The sequence below is a fragment of the Aspergillus niger genome, assembly GCF_000002855.4.
Source record: "Aspergillus niger supercontig An08".
Taxonomy (NCBI): Eukaryota; Fungi; Ascomycota; class Eurotiomycetes; order Eurotiales; family Aspergillaceae; genus Aspergillus; species Aspergillus niger.
In genome coordinates, this window is record NT_166524.1 from 2,457,358 (window position 1) to 2,477,902 (window position 20,545).

General features: G+C 51.2%; 6 protein-coding genes across 6 annotated transcripts; 2 read left to right on the forward strand and 4 right to left on the reverse strand.

The window, feature by feature from the left end:
• Positions 1-386: 386 nt before the first annotated feature.
• On the forward strand, positions 387-1,592 carry An08g10340 (uncharacterized protein; the record flags this gene model as incomplete). The annotated part of the gene is made up of 3 exons (XM_059749364.1): positions 387-688; positions 778-1,222; positions 1,530-1,592. The coding sequence occupies 3 exons, from the start codon at positions 387-389 to the stop codon at positions 1,590-1,592; spliced, it is 810 nt and encodes a 269-aa protein (XP_059606249.1).
• A 296-nt stretch (positions 1,593-1,888) lies between these two features.
• An08g10350 (uncharacterized protein) lies at positions 1,889-2,767 on the reverse strand (the record flags this gene model as incomplete). Its single annotated transcript, XM_001393102.3, has 1 exon — positions 1,889-2,767. One exon carries the CDS (start codon positions 2,765-2,767, stop codon positions 1,889-1,891), a length of 879 nt encoding a protein of 292 aa, XP_001393139.1.
• Positions 2,768-3,422: 655 nt separating this feature from the next.
• Positions 3,423-9,555, forward strand: An08g10360 (uncharacterized protein; the record flags this gene model as incomplete). Its single annotated transcript, XM_001393103.3, has 2 exons — positions 3,423-3,714; positions 3,764-9,555. 2 exons carry the CDS (start codon positions 3,423-3,425, stop codon positions 9,553-9,555), a joined length of 6,084 nt encoding a protein of 2,027 aa, XP_001393140.3.
• A 1,514-nt stretch (positions 9,556-11,069) lies between these two features.
• An08g10370 (uncharacterized protein) lies at positions 11,070-11,789 on the reverse strand (the record flags this gene model as incomplete). The annotated part of the gene is made up of 2 exons (XM_001393104.1): positions 11,070-11,535; positions 11,596-11,789. 2 exons carry the CDS (start codon positions 11,787-11,789, stop codon positions 11,070-11,072), a joined length of 660 nt encoding a protein of 219 aa, XP_001393141.1.
• A 495-nt stretch (positions 11,790-12,284) lies between these two features.
• Positions 12,285-14,435, reverse strand: An08g10380 (uncharacterized protein; the record flags this gene model as incomplete). Its single annotated transcript, XM_001393105.1, has 4 exons — positions 12,285-13,552; positions 13,616-14,234; positions 14,292-14,339; positions 14,412-14,435. The coding sequence occupies 4 exons, from the start codon at positions 14,433-14,435 to the stop codon at positions 12,285-12,287; spliced, it is 1,959 nt and encodes a 652-aa protein (XP_001393142.1).
• A 939-nt stretch (positions 14,436-15,374) lies between these two features.
• Positions 15,375-18,290, reverse strand: An08g10390 (uncharacterized protein; the record flags this gene model as incomplete). The annotated part of the gene is made up of 7 exons (XM_059749366.1): positions 15,375-16,260; positions 16,310-16,493; positions 16,554-16,766; positions 16,911-16,915; positions 17,031-17,125; positions 17,172-17,747; positions 17,805-18,290. Coding segments are annotated over 7 exons (2,445 nt in total), but the record flags the coding sequence as incomplete, so codon positions are not given.
• Positions 18,291-20,545: the final 2,255 nt, after the last annotated feature.

Here is a 20,545-nt window from a genome sequence, read left to right on the forward strand (position 1 = left end):
TTACCTCATTTCAAAAGTAAGGGAGAAATTCCGTTCCCTCTGTCCTCCCCTCCCCGCCTTCTCCGAATCCGAGCCTCCGAGTTTCCGCCCCGGAGATACAGTCATCCCACTCAAGATTGTTACAGAATCGCAATTGCACAGCATACCCTACGCAATTGTTATAAGCCATTGAGTTTCGCACTCAGACTGGGTTCAATTCTCGGACATAATTATCAATTTCAATTCAACCAGTCTTCCCATTTCACCAGAGGAATCAGTTACCCTCAAGGTAGCATTTAGCCATTCCCTCAGCCCCGCCTCCAATTCCGCAAAGCAACGAGGGGCACATTTCTCCAAGACAACCACCTTCCTCATACAAGACAACCAACCCGAAAATACCAGCCAACATGCATTCCCCTTTGGATCCAACCCTTCAATTCGACTCTATTGAGGACACAATAGCGGCCTTTAGTGAGTCCCCCAGCTCCAGAACTTCCCACCCGCGCCGGCGCGGGAGGCAAATCCATCCCACCACATTCATTACACATACAAACAACATCCATGTAACTAACAAGCACACCAATGCACCAGAGAACGGCGAATTCATCATCGTGCTCGATTCCCAAGACCGCGAAAATGAAGGCGATCTCATCATTGCCGCTGACTCCATCACTCCGGCGCAGATGGCTTTCCTTGTTCGCCACACAAGGTAAATCCCCCATTTCCCCCACCTCCTTTCCCCACGAGCACATCAAATGTTACTTAACGGGATCACCAATGCTAATGATGGATGAATAGTGGCCTGATATGCGCCCCCGTCACCCCCGAAATAGCCACCCGCCTCGCCCTCCCTCAAATGGTCACCGAGAACGCTGATCCTAAGGGAACCGCGTACACCGTCTCCGTCGACGCAGCTGACCCCTCTATAACAACTGGTATCTCGGCACAAGACCGCGCTCTTGCCTGTAGGATCCTGGGATCGCCGACATCCACGGCAGCGGATCTGCGCCGACCCGGTCATGTAATTCCGCTACAGGCCAGACCCGGAGGTGTCAGGGAACGCACGGGACATACAGAGGCGGCAGTGGAGTTCTGTCGGTTGGCGGGCAAGACGCAGGCGGGTGTCATCGCGGAACTTGTGGAGGATGGAGAGGTCGTACCGGGAGTTCCAGAAATTGGGGGTAACAATGGGATGATGAGACGGGATGGATGCTTGAGGTTTGGAAAGAAGTGGGGGATCAAGGTATGTACGATTGAGGATTTGGTGGAGTATGTTGAGAGGGTGGAGGGTGCTGGCGCTGTGAATGGGAACTGAGTGAGTGTTGACTTGTTCCTTTTTATCTGGTTTTCTTTTCTTCATCGCCTCTCTTGCATATCTTTCTCTTCGATTTTGTGCTGTGCTTCTTGGGGCATTCTAAACCTGCGTGCTTTCTGCTGTTTTGATACATACCTTTTGTTCTCGCTATTTTTTATGATTTACCTCATGGGATCGGACGGGACTCATTGCATTAAGGGGGAAGATAACTCGAAAACTGGATGGATGTATATAGATCACCAGCTGGAGGGTGGACGGCTGGAGGGATGTTGGCTTCGTCAACAGAGTTAGCTTTTGAATCAGATGTGAAACAGATGTATACATATGTTGAAAATTAGAGATGATCACTCCTTCCTGTTATCATAATAGATCACTTAGTCTAGTCTGATTTCTGCGACTAAGAGACTGGACAAGCTTCTATAACCATTTAATTATCCGGGTATCGATTTTGCTAATATAATTGTACAGGTAACCATAGAACAACCTCATGTCTAATACCCCTACAAACGCCAATATAATGCAATGTAAGCCCCAAGAAAACACCCAAAAGACGGTGGCACACTTTTCGGAACCAGGGGGCGGCGCAACGAAGCACTACCGTTTGAGGTGCGAATAATCCCTCAAAACGCCCATCATGTGAGTATTGGTAGTCTTCCCACTCCGTCGTGGCTTCTTCACCTTCTTGTTCTCAATCTTTGGCCGGGCCTTGACAACCTTGTTCTTGTTGGTAGGTGTGATACCCGCCTTTTCCAGCTCTTCCTTAACAGCTTGCTGATCAGGAACCTTGATCTTCTCCCAGATCTGACGAAACTCAGGATCAAAATGCTGGATCAAGGATGGATCATTGGCCCAAACCATCTTGGCATGATCGTCCTTCTTGTTCCGAGTTACAAGCAGCTTGCCTTCCTTCTCGAGCTTGTTGATCGTGTCCTCCACATTTGGCCAACCCTCCCGAAGTTCACGTACGCTCATCCCCGCACCGGTCGACTGGGACTGGAGTTTCTGGAGGAGCTGTTCGGCGGTACGGATGTTGTGCGGGGGACGGAAGCTGAAAGTGCCTTCGCCGTTTGCGCCGCTGGGATCGTACTGGACCTTCTCGTGCATCTGCAGAATGCTCCGGAGTGCCTGAACATAGCCTTGGTCGTTGGCCCGATGTTGAAGGGACAGGTACGAGACGATATCGGCAAACTTGAGCGGAACTCCCTTGGACTTCATGTGCTCGATTGCAAAGACAACCTGCGTCATGATATCCTTTCCTGTGCCGGTGTTGGCGGGCTGCGAGTAAACAATATCTGCATCGTGCCGTTTGCGTCTCGCATCGTCGCTTGGAGTAGGTGTAGACGTAGAGGAGGGGAGCTGGGAACTGCTCGCTGAGTTGGTGTTGTGCACGAAACGACGCTGCTGGGGCATTCGGGCTGCATAGTCCATAACACCAGCGTTGAAGCTCTTCAGCTGCTGTTGAAGATGCGACATGTTGGCGGTGGTAAGGCTGCGCCTAGATCACACCTGAGAGAGAGAGACGTAGAACGAAGGTCAAGGCCAAGGGGGGCAGTGAAGCCAAATTGAGGCAAGGCCTCGCTTTGTGAGAGCACAAAGGAGCTCTGGTAAAAGCTGTGTTATATCATATGAGAACAGAGAGAAATGGGCCAACCCCGAGGGACAATCCCTAGATCAAAACTACCTCACAGACGAGGTAAATCGAGACAGTGGGGATGTGGGGAGAGAAAGAGAAGGAAGAAGGTCGTCATCGCCGCCTTGAGACTTTGCGATGCAGCCGTGCCGGCCTGAGGCGGCAATTTATCACGTGACTATTGACATGCGCTAACCGTTTCGAGAGCTCCGCCCAGCCATGAGCCTCTCGTTCGTTACATCTCATCGCGTAACGGGGCCCTGTTCATCTTCTCCCCTTCACTGGTGTCCATTCCATCATTCCCAGCGCTTTTCCATGGCTTAGTCTGCTACCTGGAAGCTGTGCGCTCTCGCTAACGGGAATATCTTTTCAACGCGCAGCAGACCCATTCCGATTCACCTCCTGTGGCTTGTTCCGTCACTTCATCCATTGTTTGTCGTCATATAGAATTACCCTTCATTTGCTAGCAGCTATCGCTGCGGACAGCCCATGGTAATCATGGCTGCTGCTACGATTGAGTTACCGTTTATTTCGTCGCACTACGCCATTGCCGAGTCGACATTGAGCACCCTCACCACAGCTCCTACGGTCGAGCTAGTCAACCAGCTCTTGGAAGCTATCACTACGAAAGCACGCGAGCATGACGAGCTCAAGTCTGACAAGATACGCCTCGAGGTGGAACTCGATAATGCCGTTCGCTCCAGAGACAACAAAATCAAGGTTCTGAAGAGCTCGGTCGAGAAAGGTCATGCCGAAGTCGAGGAAACAAGGAAGAAACTTCACGAGTCCGGTTAGTTCCTATGCGGACCCGCCAATACGCGTCTACTTACGCTCTGCAGAAAACACTCGTTCTACCCTGGAATCCGAGATCGCTACACTCAAGTCGTCCTCCACGTCAAACGAGTCTGAAGCCAGCTCATTGAAGTCTCGTATCTCGTCGCTCGAAGCTTCTAACAGAGACACTCTCTCACTCCTCGAATCCAAGTCCGCAGCATATGACAAGCTTGCCGAGGAGCTCTCAACACAACACAAGAAGACAATCGAATTGAGACGCGAACTTTCCACCGCCGAGCAGAACCTCCAAGCCGCCAACTCTGCTTCCGCCAGCGCTAAGTTCCGTGAGCAGAGTCTCCAGCAGGATTTGGAATTGACAAAGAAAAACAACGAGTGGTTCGAGACGGAATTGAAGACCAAGTCCGCCGAATATCTGAAATTTCGCAAGGAGAAGAGCGCCCGGATTTCGGAGCTTCAGCGTGAAAACGAGGAGATCAGTGCAAACGTTGACTCCTTGAGACGAAGCGAGAATGCCCTTAAGAGCCGCCTGGATGAGGTGGAACAGCGTTATGAAGAGGCTCTTTCCAGCATCAACCAGCTCAGAGAAGACGCTATCAAGGCGACCGAGTCGTTCAGAATCGAATTGGACAGTGCAAGTAGACTAGCCGAGTTGCAGTCGAATGCTGCAGAGACTTCGAAGCAGCGTGCCAAGGAATGTCAACTCGCTCTGGATAAAGCAAGGGAAGATGCTGCGGAGCAGATTTCCCGACTCCGAGTGGAGATTGAAACCGAACATGCCGACAAAGAAGCTGCTGAACGCCGCGTTGCTGAGCTTGAGCTCACGGTCAGCCAGCTCGAATCCGATGGTTTTGCTGGAAGAAGATCCATGAGCCCTGCACTGAATGGCGCAGGGCCCAGCACCCCAATGCGTCCCAGTACCCCAGTTGGCGCGTTTTCACCTAGAGCGTCGCGCGGAAAGGGAGGACTCACACTGACGCAGATGTATACCGAGTACGACAAGATGAGAACTTCGCTGGCCATGGAGCAAAAAACAAACCAAGAACTTCGAGCAACTCTAGACGAGATGGTCCAAGATCTCGAGGCCAGCAAGCCTGAAATCGATGAGCTGCGTGCGGACCACGGTAGACTTGAAAATGCTGTTGTTGAGATGTCTAACATACTGGAAACTGCTGGGAAGGAACGAGACGATGCAACTAAGGAGGCAAGAAAGTGGCAAGGCCAGGTGGAGGGATTGGCCCGGGAGGGAGACATTTTGCGCCAGCAACTCAGAGACCTGAGCTCCCAGATTAAGGTCTTGGTTTTGGAAAATGCAATTCTGAAGGAAGGCGAAACAACGTACGATAGAGAGGAACTCGAGAAGATTGCGCGCCAGGAGATCGATGACTCCTCTGCTGATCTCAACCCAACCGGACGGTTCATCAGTCGCAATCTGATGACGTTCAAGGATCTCCACGAGCTCCAAGAGCAGAATGTCACTCTCCGTCGTATGCTGAGAGAGCTTGGGGATAAGATGGAGGGTGCAGAAGCTCGCGAGCAGGATGCCATCCGTCAACAAGAGCAAGAAGAGTTGAAGGACCTGAGAATCCGGGTGCAGACTTACCGTGACGAGATCGCTAACCTCGTCGCTCAAACAAAGAGCTATGTTAAGGAGAGAGATACGTTCCGGAGCATGCTTACCCGCCGCCGTCAGACTGTTGGCGATGCTTCTGTCTTCTCCCAATCTCTTCCTCTGGGCGCAGCTCCTCCCGCTTCTGAAGAGCCAGCCAAGGATGTTCCAGACTACGCTGATCTGTTGCGCAAGGTGCAGGCACACTTCGACAGCTTCCGCGAGGAGTCCGCCACCGACCATGCAGCTTTGAAGCAACAGGTCAATGAGTTGTCCAGGAAGAACAGTGAATTGATGAGCGAAATTAGCCGCTCTAGCAGTCAGCTTGTTGCCGCCACACAGAGAGCGGAGCTTCTTCAGGGTAACTTCGATATGCTCAAGAACGAAAACGCAGAAATGCAGAAACGCTACGCTACCCTCCTGGAGAACGCTAACCGGCAGGATATCAGGACTCAGCAAGCTGCCGAAGATCTGGTGGAGACGAAGGGCCTCGTTGAGAGCCTTCAACGGGAAAATGCCAACCTCAAGGCAGAAAAGGATCTCTGGAAGAATATCGAGAAGAGACTCATCGAGGATAACGAGACACTACGTAACGAGAGAGGTCGACTTGATTCTCTTAACGCGAACCTCCAAACCATTCTCAATGAGCGGGAACATACCGATGCTGAGAGTCGCCGTCGTTTGCAAAGCAGTGTGGAGTCTCTCGAATCGGAGCTTCAATCCACCAAGCGGAAGCTTAACGATGAGGTTGAGGAAGGAAAGAAGGCATCGCTGCGTAGGGAATACGAACATGAGCAAAGTCAGAAGCGAATTGACGACTTGGTGACGAGCTTGGGCGCAGCTCGGGAGGAGTTAGTGGCTGCGAAGACGACAAGAGATCACTTGCAATCGAGAGTCGATGAACTCACTGTCGAGCTGCGTAGCGCCGAACAGCGCCTCCAGGTCGTGCAGACTAAGCCCAGTGTGTCTGCTGCTCCTACTGAAGCGCCTGCGGTTCCGGAGGAAGGCCAGGAGAGTGGCCTGACACGCGAGCAGGAACTTGGTATTGAAGTTTCCGAGCTCCGTCGTGATTTGGAGTTGACAAAGAATGAGCTTCAGCACGCTGAAGAGCGGGTGGAGGATTATAAGGCTATCAGTCAGCAGAGCGAAGAGCGTCTGCAGTCTGTCACTGAGACCCAGGAACAGTATCGGGAGGAAACGGAGCGTCTCATCGAAGAGAAGGATAAGAAGATTCAGGACCTCGAAAAGCGCATCGAAGAAATTTCCGCCGAGCTTTCGACTACGAACGGCGAACTTACCAAATTGCGTGACGAGCAAGGGGAGGCTAGCCGACATTTGGAGGAGCAGAAGGCCGCGCTGGAAGCAGAGATCACAAGGCTGAAGGACGAGAATGAAAGGCAGATCGCTTCTGCCCAATTCCACCAGGAAGATCTCAAGGCACAAGCTGAAATCGCGCAGCATGCCCAGCAGAACTATGAGAGCGAACTGCTCAAGCATGCTGAAGCCGCGAAGAATCTACAATTGGTCCGGTCCGAAGCTAACCAGTTGAAGCTGGAAGTTGTCGAACTGCGGACACAGGCCGACACTTTCAAGAAGGACCTTGCTCAGAAGGAGGAAAGCTGGACCGAGATCAAGGATAGGTATGAGAGCGAGCTTACGGAACTGCAAAAGCGCCGCGAGGAAGTTCTCCACCAGAACTCTTTGTTGCATACCCAACTCGAGAATATTACAAACCAGATCGCAGCCCTCCAGCGTGACCGGGCTAACATTCCTGAGGGAGATGAGGACGGAGAGGCCGGCGCGCCCAACCTCGAAGGCCTCCAGGAGGTGATCAAGTTCCTGCGTCGGGAGAAGGAGATCGTTGATGTGCAGTACCATCTGTCAACCCAGGAAAGCAAGCGTCTTCGTCAGCAACTCGACTACACTCAGACCCAGCTTGACGAGGCCCGGCTTAAGCTCGAGCAGCAGCGTCGCGCGGCTGCCGACAGTGAACATAGCGCCCTCAGCCACAACAAGCTGATGGAGACCCTGAACGAACTGAATCTGTTCCGCGAGAGTAGTGTTACGCTGCGTAACCAGGTTAAGCAGGCGGAAACCTCACTTGCGGAGAAGTCCTCTCGCATCGAAGAACTTGTTCAGCAAATACAGCCGCTAGAGACTAGAATCAGGGAACTGGAGAACACTGTAGAGACAAAGGATGGAGAGCTGAAGTTGCTACAGGATGATAGGGACCGGTGGCAGCAACGTACGCAGAATATCCTGCAGAAGTACGACCGGGTAGATCCCGCGGAAATGGAAGGTCTGAAGGAGAAGCTCGAGACTTTGGAAAAGGAGCGGGATGAGGCCATTGCTGCCCGGGACACTCTACAGACCCAGGCTGCTGCTTTCCCAGAACAGCTGAAGCATGCGGAGGATCGCGTGCAAGAACTGCGCACGAAGCTCACGGACCAATTCAAGGCTCGGTCCAAGGAGTTGACTGGCCGTATAAACGCTAAACAGGTGGAGCTCAACACGGTTATGCAGGAGAAGGAAGTCATTCAAGAAGAACTCAAGACGACTCGGGAGGAATTGAATGAGCTGAAGACGAAGATGGCCGAGAAACCCGCAGCTCCTGCTGCCCCAGCTGTTGAAGGAGCTACTGGTGTTGACTCAACGCCTGCCTCTCAGTTCCCTGCGCCAACAACGCAGCCGCCTGCCGCTTCTGACGATCAACGCGTGAAGGCTCTGGAAGAGAAGGTGCAGCGCCTCGAGGCAGCTCTTGCGGAGAAGGAGACGGCGTTGACCGCGAAGGAAACGGAGCACGAGGCGAAGATCAAGGAGCGGTCCGACAAGCTGAAGGAGATGTTCAACAGTAAGCTGGCTGAGATTCGAGCTGCGCACCGGCAAGAAGTTGAGCGGTTGAAATCCAGTCAACCAGCCGCTCCTCAAGAACCTGGAACCCCAGCTCCCAAACCCGAGCAGGTGCCAGCAACGCCGGCGACTCCTGCGGCTGCTCCTGCGACACCCTCCAAGGACACTGGGCTGCCTGAACTGACAGATGCGCAAGCCAGGGAGCTCGTTGCCAAGAACGAGACGATTCGTAACATCATTCGGAGCAACATCCGCACCCAGGTGGCTAAGCAAAAGGAATCCGACAAGCAGGAAAGCCAGGCCAACCAGGAGGCTATGAGCACACTGGAGCAGAAGTTTAACGAAGAGAGAGAAGCGTTGAAGAAGGCCCACGAAGAGGGTGTGGAGGAGAAGATCAAGGCTGCTGTCGAGTTGTCGGACAAGAAATCACTGGCGAAACTAAGCATGCTGGACACCCGGTACCGGACAGCCCAGGCCAAGATCGATGTGGTTCAGAAGGCTGCTACGGAGACGCCTCAGAAGCCTGTTGTCGAAGTCTGGGAGGTCGCAAAGACCACTAGAGCGCCTCCAGCGGCGCAGGCCAAGCCCGCCCAGGTGGCATCTCCTGCGCCTGCACCGTCTCCCGCGCCCGCTGCGGCCCAGGCAACACCGGTGGTGCCATCGCCGTCGCCTGCCCCAACGGCTACTCCTGCGGCCACACCCGCAGCTACGCCTGCAGCTGCACCCCAGGCCCAGCCTGTGGAGCCTGCAGCAGCATCCACAGCCGAGCCAGCTTCTGCTGAATCTACGCCGCAGACAGGTGCCCCAGCGCAGCAGCAACCGCAGCAACAACCTGCGCCTGAACAGGCCGCACAACAACAAGCTGCACCTGCGACGGCTCAGCCAGCTACCAATGCTCCTCCAAACCCATTCGGTCAGAGCCAGAACAAGCAGCCCTCGTCGTTGCCCAGCAAGCCCCCAGCCGGTAATGCTTCTGGCCTTATGCGAGCACTGACGTCCGGACTGCCCGTCGCGCGAGGCGGCAGGGCCGGCGGCCGCGGTGGGTCGCAAGCGAATACTTTCGGTCAGCAACAGGGACAACAGCAACAGGCGCAAGGTCAGGCTCAAGCCCAGCAGCAAGCTCCTAGCCAGCGCGGCTCTGGTCTACCCCGGGGTCGTGGCGGACGCGGAGGCCATGGACGCGGCGGAAACCAAAATGTACAGCCCACGAATGCCGCTCAGCAAGGACAGGCTAGCCCAGGTCGCTCGCTGAATGCCGGTGCTCGCCAGTTCGTCCCTCAGGGCAACAAGCGTGCTCGCGAGGATGGAGAAGCTGGAGGCGAAGGAGCAACCAGTGGAGGAAAGCGCATGAGGGGAGGAGGTCATACCCGGGGGTCATAGGATCTAGGACAGCGTGAATTGCATTTTTCTTTCATTTTTCTCATGTACTTTATGTCTAAATGTGTCTGCTGGGGTAGGGTAGATGTTCTATGCAACATCAGATTTCTTTTGTTATACACATATACGTGCATTTGTTAAGTAAGATACATCGAGACTTAGCAGGGTCAAGAACGCGCACAAGATAACATGATGCTTGCTTGTTGGTAGCCATGCATATCAACTGGGTATAGAGCAGAAACAACATATCCAGCAACCTATCCATCCACTTTCTAAATAAAAGAAGAAAAAAAAAATAGAAGAAATCATCTCCTCCTCCCCCCAATCAATCTAACCAACGCATCCCTCTCCCTTTGCAACACCATCAACCTCGCCTCCTCAATCACCCTCCCCTCCAAGCCCCCATTCCCTTGCCCCCCAGCACCATTCCCACCAGGCAAAACCACCTTACTGGGCTCCACCCTCCCCACAGCCCTCCTCCTCCTCCTCCCTTCCCCCCAGACAACCATCCAATCTGCAATCCCATCCCCATCCCCAACCTCAACACCCGCACACACCCGACAATGCGATCCCACCACACTCCGCCTCCCAATCACCGCGCGCGCCTCCACACTACTCGAACTGTGGATATGCGCCCCCGGAAGTATCTGTGCCCCTGGACCAATGGTCACGCTATTGGAGATGCGGATGGGAAGAATCGACCCTTCGTCTTTGCTGGCGATTCCGCCTGAAGTCGTAGATGTTGTGGATGTGGGTGTGGGCGCGGATCCTATCACACTCTTCTCGCTGATTATGCATCCGTTGCCAATTATCACGGGCCCTTCGTAAGAGTAGATTCGTGCCCGGGGGTGGATTATTGTGCTTGCCCCGATGGAGATTGGGTGTGAGCCTTGAATTAGCAGGCTTTCGGAGATGGTGGCGCTGGGGTGGGCGGTTATGGGGGTGCGGTGGTGGTGGGATGGGGACGGGGGTGCACGTTGCTGGGAGTGTTGGGTGTGGTGGGAGTGTGGTGTGGAGGGTGGTGGTTTGAGGTGTGTTGATGATGATGATGATGGTGGTGGTGGTAGAGTTGGGTGGTGTTGTCGCGGGTCCATTTTTAGGGTTGTTGTTTTGCTGTGTGGTGTGTGTGGTTGAAGAGAGGAGTTGATTGAGAGTGTGGTGTGAAGGTTATGGTAAGTAGGTAGGTGATAGGTCTGTGTAGTGTCTGTCTTGGAAGTGTTGTGGTTGCGGATGTTGTGGTGGAAGGTTGATTGATGTCCGCGGAGGTGAGTTGTGGAGACCGGAGACAAGACTGGCCCGTGAGTAGAGGAAGAACAGCACCATAATGTCTTACAAAACAATCACTATTTATGATATATTGAAAGCACTGCGCTTGCAATGTATACTCGTAACTGAAGTATATAGTCATCATCTATCCCAACCGGGTATCTAGCATCGTATCTAAATAATCTAAGTGAAATCCAACAAAACGCCAACACCATATCTACAGCCCGCCTCTACAACTCAAAACACACACTTCACTCTTCATCCCCATTCTCTGCCTCCCCCTCCTTGCGCTGCTTAATCCCATTCCTCTTCCGCCACGCCCAAACGCCCCGATCCACCTCCTCCCTCGTCATCCCATCCTTGACCAAACAGAAAGTCACCCCCAACTCGGTCTCAACATTTCGATTCCTCGCCTCATCATCAAAGAACAGCATCTCTTCATACGCCACCCCGCTCGCCTGCTGAATGCGCGAGAAGTGCTGCGTCTTGTTCGCTGGGAAGATCTGCACGTAGTCGAAGTAATCCAGTGCGCGCACCGACTTCGTCTTCGCGGCGGGGTTATCCGAGAACGTAGGAATGATGTGCAGAGCTTTGAGCATGTCACGGGCCAGATCGGGGGTGTGAGTGCGCGAGGCCAGAGCGAGAGGGATGTTCTTGCTTTTACAGGCGTAGACGATGGAGGAGACGGCGGGGTAGAAGGCGAACGACTCGTTCCAGCTGCGGGAGAAGATGGTGAGTTATATGGCAGTGGTTTTGCTTGGGGCTTCGGGGACATACCGATCCGTGCAGCGGGAGTTGTTGTCGCGGGGTTTGATTGGGGCGCTGACGTGCGTGTCGACCCAGAATGGCCAGAGTGTATAGTCGAGATCAAAGGCGATCAGTTTCGGGAGCGGAAGGCCGTCGTTGAAGGTGGCGGGCGAGATGGAGGCATCTTCTAACGGTTGGGTGTTGGTTCTCTTAGTCCGCATCATGATTATCTGATTCTAGGGGTGATTCTGGATCGACACGCTATCTCCTTTTTATGGATCTTGTTAGAAGGGGAAGAAGAAGTGAATGGTGGAGGTGAAGGTGAAGGTGAAGGCAAAGATAGCGAAGATGGATGGATGATGAGGGGTCACGTGTGGGGAAGGGGATTCACCAGACAGAGGCATCTTCGAGTAAAACATCGATTCTACGTGTTGATACTTGTTAAATCTACCACACAGAAATTAATCATTATTATCATTATTATCAGTAAACTATTATTGTGGACTCGCCCGACAAGAATTCCGCTGATCAGTGTCATACAAAGACCAGGCTATCTGGCCGGCAGACCTCCCGATTCTGAGTCAAGCACCTTCATTGAATAGTCACTCATACAGTGGCTCTCCTTTTTAGACTTTCAAGTCATATGTCCTGCGTTCTACATTCTGCGATTTGGATCTCCTGTTCTGCAGTTTCCATTTTTACCCTTCATCGTTTGCGATTCAGGACACGTTTAGCTGGCTGGGATTCATCATCCTCCCCATGCTGTAGTTGAAGCATCCCAGCGTCTGGAGGAGCTTCCAAATTTGTTGGTGCTTCTCGGCACCTTGAAATGTCTGCGCGTATTCAAGGGCTTCCCAGCTAGCGGCATACATTAGAATGCAATTCTGCTGATGAGTGTCGAGGATTCCATCCGCGCCGACGGCATAGGCAATTGTTCGTCGCCACACCTTAAAGGGAATGTTGAACCGGCACACGCGGTTTTCATCAAGGTCCTTGTTCCTTGTACGTGTGTTCGGGGGCGTTGCAGGAGGGGTTGACATCACTTCAGTCGGGATAGCCGCTCTCATCGGTGGGGATGGTTCATATGCCTCCTGGAGGGTGGGAAATTCGGAGTCGAACGCTTCTGAACGGGAGTAAAGTGGGCCGGTGCGGTCCTCAGCCTCTTCAGGGGCAGCTTCGGTGACCGGAGGGCCCATGTGCGCGATGTCTTCACCTGGATACGCGTATGCACCAGTATTAGGTTCAACAAACCGCACACGAGTCCGGACACGAGGCTCGACGAATTCCACATGAACGTAGTATGGGCCATCAGATGAGCCGTCATTATCTTCGCTCCACTCCACCTCTTCCTCGCCTTCGTCCGCGGATTCGTTATTCTCGTCATCGTCACCTCCCACCATACTATCCGATCTCGGATGATCGTCATCATCCAGCAAGATGGCCCGGGAAATGAGCATCATTTTCAGTGCGGTGCTCCAAAGTGTGCTGCTATGCACTCCCTCTGTCTTGATCGCCTCAAGTTGAACGCGCTTGCAGAGACGGGTGTATTCAAGGTTTAGCTCATTCTTAGTCTGGTTTGCGGCTACCTCGTCATGGTCTTGTCCTTTGTTTCTGCCGCGGCTGGCATACTTCTCTGTGCTGTCATTCTCGTTGCCCATATTCTGCCCTTCATGCTCTGTATCGGACATCACATCACGAAGGCTTTCTGCCACCTCCAGTAGCCGCACTGTGTATGGCGGGAGATCATTGGTAGGGCGCCAAATTATGCTCTTGCACAGGGGTGCAGTTTGAGGCAGAGTCACAGACTTCCCTGGAGGAAGAAAGTCGAGTTGGTGCTCCGGCGTTTGTTGTATTCTGATCATGCTTTCCAGATGAAGGGCGCTGGTATTGGACAGTCCAATCTCCGATAGGACGAGATGAGGAATTGAACGCAGACCTCGAGTACAAGTATACTTTATCAAGTCAGCCGTATCGATTTGTGTATGGCCTGAAAGGGTCATCTGTTAGTTTCAAATGCTTACCTAGACGAGGAAGCCGTGCGTGCACTTACTTTTCGGACGAGCCTTTTTACCCTTACTAGGCGACCTTTTGGATCTCTTGGGCTCATTTTCTTTGTCCGACAACTTCATTCTAGCCGTATCCTCGACTAGACTACTTTCTTCTTCAATGTCAGAACCATAAATGTCTTTAGCATCACTCGGAAGCCAGTCGAGGTCACTCTTGAGGTAGACCCGCGCAAAGTGCTCGAGGCCCAGACAACCGAGGGGGTTGCCACTTAGATCAAGCTTCTTGAGCAGGCAACAATGCTTGAATGCCTTGAGGAAGGCCTCCCACTTTTCGACATCTTGCGCAGTCTCGATGTGAAGCTGGTTCTTGGAAAGATCCAGTTCCCGAAGGTCACCCTCTGATAAAGTGACTACCTCTGCTAATTTAGCCAACGACTCCACAGTGAGCTGGTTACCTTGCAAATGGAGCTCAGTGACTAGTGCTATGCTCTTGGAATGCCCGGCATGTTTGTACTTGATGCACTCGATCAAAACATCGATGAACTGCTTGAAGCCCTCATCCGTCAGTTCTTTCCCCGTAACATCGATTTCAAGAACAGGGTCCCGCAAAGCCGCCTCATGGCTTGTCGACTTATTGCCATCTTCAGGCGGGAATCGCTTTTTCTATAAGCAGTCGTCAGTCTAGTTCACTAGTATTCAGGCCACTCCACTGCCACCTACCAGGCTAGTCCAGACGGCCTGGCCCGCTTTGATGCCTCTAATCTTTCTCTACGGAACAAGTTATCGTCAGCCTCTCTTCTCTAGAGCTATCATGTGTTGATACTCAATGGAAGGACTTACGCCAAGGTAGTTGAGCTTCCCCATCTTGAGGAGCGACCACGAAGGTACAGTGTGCAATTTCTCTGATCCCAAGTTAGCATGCCTGCTCCAAGAATACCGACGCGTCCAAGATAACGAAAGTGATAAAATTGAGTAGAAAGGGATACTGTGCCCAACTATTCGCCTAGTGGAAGTCAAGTCATGATGCAGTGAGGCGTGCGGGCGCGTCACCTGTGTCAGAAGGACACTATCTCGAAGACAAAAAGACAGGAACTGTGAAAGAAGGATCATATCCAATCACATACCTGACTATTGATGTGCTTCGAAGTTAATTTCGTTATGTTGTGATAGATAACTCGTCGATCGACTCGAAGTTAGAAAGCAGAAGATTGTTAGTGGATGGGAAAGAACTAGATCAGTGAAGAAGAATGCGTCAACAGCCCTATATCGAAATCTATACCGATCAGCACTAGCGTGAAACACTGACTGTGTGTTTCTGCACTGTTCCATGAACTCGCTAATGCAGAATAGGAAGAGTCTAGAAAGAGTGTTGGAAGACGTGGAAGCGGAAGATGTGAGACATGAAAGTCACGGACAAAGCTAAAGGATTATAAAAAGTAGGCCTGGTGGTGCGTGACATTCAACGCGTTCCCTTTTTGGGCCTTCAAGGGCTTTCACACCTTTTCTCATTCACTTTCACATTGCGATGGCAACTTATGCTTTGGAGCACAGAAGAGCAAGTGTGTGTTCTTTTTGTCCTCCTTGAGCAGTATGTAAAGGGCTTTTTACGGTGTTTACCCCGTGTGGGAGCCTCAGCAGTGGTTCACTGTACTAATACTCACTTCTGTATGGCAATCTCCGCACATTCTGACAACATTCAGTTGCCTACTATAGTACCAGAAGTGCTTGAGAAGGGAGGAATGTGAACGGTCCCATATCTGCACCGTATGTTGAATATCACACAACGCAGTCTAGCTATTAGCCTCAGAACAAATTGATAATATCCTTGAACTCATGCAGTATAGCAGGGTCAATTTCCTCCCAACTTGCGGGAACCCCAGCTCCTTCATCCGTGGTACCACTGGGTTGGAAAGAGCTTGGACGAGTAGATACAATGTCTTTGTTCCTCTTACACCTCTTTCTATTGTCTTCAGCAGTCGTAGTCAAGAGAACCTTCCGTTTCTTCCCATGGGAATCAGCAGGAGTGGCTTTACGGCAGTTAGGTGTATCATCCTGTTCGTTCGAAATCATCTCATTGATCTCCGTGGCAGTTGAATTGATAATATCAGCCTTACCAGAGCCTTGTGGTGGTTGAATTGACTTTTCCTGGCTGGCTTTAGGTGTGGAAACCATATCCACCACTGGTGGCAATTGATAATTGTGCCATCCATCATTATCACTCCAGTCTTCTGTAGTCATGTCTATCTTCATGTTGTCTTCGGTAGTTGGGGGTGCAAGATTCTGGTCTTTCGATGATGTTGCTACTAGGGGCTTTCCGAGCAGCAGGGCGGACGGTGAAGGGAAGTCGCTGAAGCTGTCGTTTCCGTAGTCACTTGAGGATTCAAGTAAGTTCTTTGGGGCTGGACAGCTGGAGCCAATTTCTGGCTTATTGTTGTTGTTGTTAGTCTCTGTGTTGCCTGAGGATGCCTTGTGTGTTGAAACTGGGCTTTCTATTCGGTGTCTGTATGCTTCGGAATTAGAAGGGTTACTCGCTTGGGTGGTAGTCTCCTTCTTGGCTATTGTTGCTGGAAGGGTTTTCTGATTGAGTTCCCTTGTCTTCTTACCCTTGTCCTTGTCATCGTCGCCAGATCGCTTCTTGTTTGCTTTGGGTGGCTTCTCGAGTCCATCTCGACAGCAAAAATGCTTACATCTATCTACAATTAGTTGTTTTCCTTTGAACATGGGAAAGTTTGCGATACCTTGTCTTATCTTTGCACCGATGGTTGCAAGCCCATCGACCGTTGTCAAGTCTGACAGCCTCTGCTGCTTCAACTGTTTGATGGTTGCTTTCAATTGGGTCCTCGCTCGTATTTCTTAGATATTGTACTTTGTCTACTGGCGGTTCTGGCAATTTGTCGACGAAAGACCACTTCTCGGCTTGGTCTGCAGATAATCCGGGTCAATCCGACAAATACCTATCCCACTACAAGCATTTCGACTTACCATTATCTAGGAAGTCCCCGAAGAACAGATCGTCACTGTCCCAAAGGTCGATATTTCGGGCAATGAATTTGGTCTGGGACGTGTCATTACTGCGTCGGCGAGAGATGTTAGATTTGGGCCTCGCCGACACTGAATCGGACGGAGACTCTCGCTGAGACGGAAACAAGCTTGCGGGAATATCATGTCTCAGCTGTGCGGATCGCATAGTTCCAGCTATGGTCGTCAGTAGTCATCTACATGATGGTCAAGGGCATTCCTGGATACCGATATCGTCACACATTGCATAGCACGTCACAGATTGATCGGCGCTTTTCAACTCTGCGCTAAAGACAATATCTTGGCCTTTGGGCATCTTACAGGCACTATATAGAGTGAGCCTCAATGAAATGTGCTTAACATGCCGTCAGTAGTCCCAACCTTACGCGTCGGAAGTCGAGCAAACGACCATCTGAAGTTTCCGCCATGAAGCAGACGTACACGGGGCGTCGTTGGAAGTATGTCGGGCATTTCTCGTTCATGAAGGCGACTTCGCTTCTTATATTGATCTGAACACCAGTACCAGTCTTTGATCCCTGCTATTGCATCAGTAAGAGGTCTAGATGGCTTTTGGTACAATACCTTGCCAATCATCTTGACGGACACTCGAAGCTTGGGAAAATCCATAAGCCGCTCCAACAATTTCCTCCCGAACGGAGGATTTCTGCTCAAGATCATATCAATTTGATGAGGTTCACAAGCCTCCAGTGTCTCAATGCTAGTGATTCCTGATGACGCTAGTTTTCGAACAGCAACCACACCAATTTGCTCAATCTGCTTCATCTGGAGCGGGGAGTCATCCCAAACTTTGGCCCCGAAGCTCCTTGCAAGCTCCAGTGCATTTCGTAGAGTGATTGAGTCTTCAAGACCTACTTGGCAGTCTATTATACAGCGGATGAGCCTGTTGATGTGAGAAAAGACGAATGTTTTGTCCTGTTTAAAAGTGAACCTGTGCTTTTGGAATGGTTCGCCATCTGGCAAATCAACAGCACCTAATTCGGACTGGATCAATAGCGAGATCTTATGTGCGGATATTGCGATATCCACGTTTACTGGAAACCGAATTGCGTTGGAGCGATTGATCTCTTTGTATAGGGACTTCTCGCCAGCCTTGAGGCGTATCTCACGGAATTCGTCTGCTCTCGAAATTACCGACAGCTATATAAACGGTTAGTCTTCGTATAGGCTCCGCGGTAAGAGATACTTATTCTTTACAATTTGGGATACGGTTGAGTGAGGCTTTAAAGTAAGCAAGGTCTTCATCGTCTCAAAGCGCACATAGTATCGCGCCATGGCATCACCAAACTTGGTGGATTTGAGACAATCGGCGGAGACCAGTCCACAATCCTGGAGAAGCTTGATATCTTTCTGACATATCTGCCGGAGCATCTCTTCCTCATCCTCCCTATCAGCGTCCTCTTTCAGTCGATAATATGTCGGATTTCTTCTCATCCTCACGAAGAAGAAAGTACCAGCAAGCCATCTGATAGCAGATTCAATGTCTGTGATGTTTCCAAGCCCGATCTCTGCATTTAGATGATCAGTAAGATTCAAATGGAAGCAGCTTTCAAGGCTCTCGGAGCCAGACACAAGCCTCTCATAGTGAGCTTCGCGTGCTTGTCTTGTCATTATTACAGCTGTAGCACTATCATCGAACTGTGGTCTGCCGGCGCGCCCGAGCATTTGCATGGTTTCTAGATCTGAGTATTCTTTGCAACCCCCTTCTTGCCATCCGACTGTCCCCTTTATGATGACAAGATGGCAGGGCAGATTTACACCGACTGCAAGTGTTGATGTGCAACAAATTATGCTGATTTGTCCACTGAGAAATCCTGTTTCAACCGAGCGGCGGTCAACTGGACCAAGGCCAGCATGATGAAAAGCTACGCCAGCAGCAATTGTGGCTAGACTGGATTAGCCAGTTGCTCTACCAGAATGTAAGGGAACATTTGGTACTTCTCAAGTCCACATTTTGCACTTCTATAGGACTGCCTGGTCCCTTCCATAACTTAGCAGGGGGATTGGACATGGTCCACAAGCGTGTAAGCTCCTTCGCGGTAGCAACGGCTGAGTTCCTCGTGCAGCAAAATATCATTATTGGCTTCTTTCGAGAATGAGATGATATAATGTCTGCAAGCCTACAGAAAAAATGTCAATAGCGGAATCTGTGTCTTTTGAGGATCACTTACTTAGAGGTGCACATTCTATCGAATGCAAAGTCGTTGGCGTGCGACTGGTAGCCGTACACGAACTTCTGCAACTTCACAGGGCGAAAGTCTTCCCCAAAGTGCTCTCTGTGGGCAGGCACATGCTGATTTACTGGGTCCCTACCTATCCAAGTTGCGATGTCCTCTGAGTTTGGAACAGTAGCACTCAGAGCGACAAAGCGAACGTTCGACCCGTTTGCTTTCATGCGGGATACGACAGCTTCTAGGGTTGCACCGCGAGCTTCCTTGAGGATATGGACCTCGTCAATGAGGAATAACCTGACGAGCTGCATTAACCGGGCATGATCCTTCCACTTTCGCGTCATGCTGTCCCACTTCTCGGGTGTCGTGATAATAACTTGGCTGTTCTGAACACTCCTCAGTTGAGTGTGGTCTGTATCCCCCGTCAACTCTGCACATTGCAGCCCTAATGTATTGAATTTTCTACTCCAGTCTCTGAACTTCTCAGAACAAAGAGACTTGGTAGGTGCCTGGTATATAACCTTGAACCGTTCGTCTTTGAGGCAGTTGAGTAATCGACAAATTGCCAGTTCCATTATAGCGGTCTTCCCACTGCCCGTGGGTGCGGCAAGGACAATGTTGCTATCGGTCTTGTAGGCTGATTGGAAGCATTTTGATTGTACGGCATTAAATACGGGGAACGGAAAGATTGACCGATATTTATCTGGGAGTTCATGCACAGATACGAGGACGATTCCTCGAATTGAAACCGGAAAATGTTGCTGGAAAGGGCCTCTCTGCCGGTCTTGACGGACAACTGACGATAACTCAGCAGGGTGGGAAAGTGGTATCTCACAATTGGAGAAATTGTGAGGATCAATGTTGTCCTCGAAGTCATGTTCAGGAGCATGTGCTTCCAATCTCCCAGCTCGTCTTCTTGTCAGTGGACTAGATGGCGATCCTACACCCGTATCCGGAGAACTAGAGCCGAAACTCTGACGAGGAGTGGCATGAGGTCCTGCTGTTGTGTCAAGCCATGTTAGCTCAATCCTTCAGGGCTGAGCTCCGTGAACCTTATATCAAGCATGTATCCTGACCTTGAAAGAAACGAGAGACCCGGTTATAGTCTGTTCTTTGGGAAGGCCTGGACAACGAGCCACGGTCTGCAACAGAGCCCACTGTATAAGGACTTTGCACTTGCTCATCTAATCGAGCCAGAAGTTCAAGATCTAAGACTTGAATGGTTAGCCTGATCTAGGCATTCTTAGATGTGACTGTGGGGTAATTGAGCGGCATACCAAAGGCATCCAGCTCTAGATTTTCATCCCGAGAAAACAACTGCAGATTGGGCTGATAACTACTAGAGCCCTCTCTGGGTAGTCGGTTGAACAAAGGTTCCTGTTGTGCACCTTCAACTAATCTTTGATCAATGACGGCACTTGGGTTTAATCGACTGGGAGTAGGGAGTTGAGGAACGGCCCTACGCTTATAGGGAGCATTCCGGCGGGTTTGGGGGTTTGAAGAATCAAAACTGTGCCGCATGATAGATAAAGGAGAATCCTTGGTTGATACGATGTGCAAGACGCTGCCACGCCCACATTTACCACGGATAGGCGAGAGGAAGGGAACCAGAACTGGGTAGATGGGGAAGGGGAAAGTCACCCGTTATGCACTAAAGCACGTGGGGTCTTCTACGAACAGCATACAGCAAGCGGACAGAGGGCAAGGTAGATGATACATCATGTAGCGATTGAACCAAGGTCTTTATAATTTGTCAGTCTTCAATTC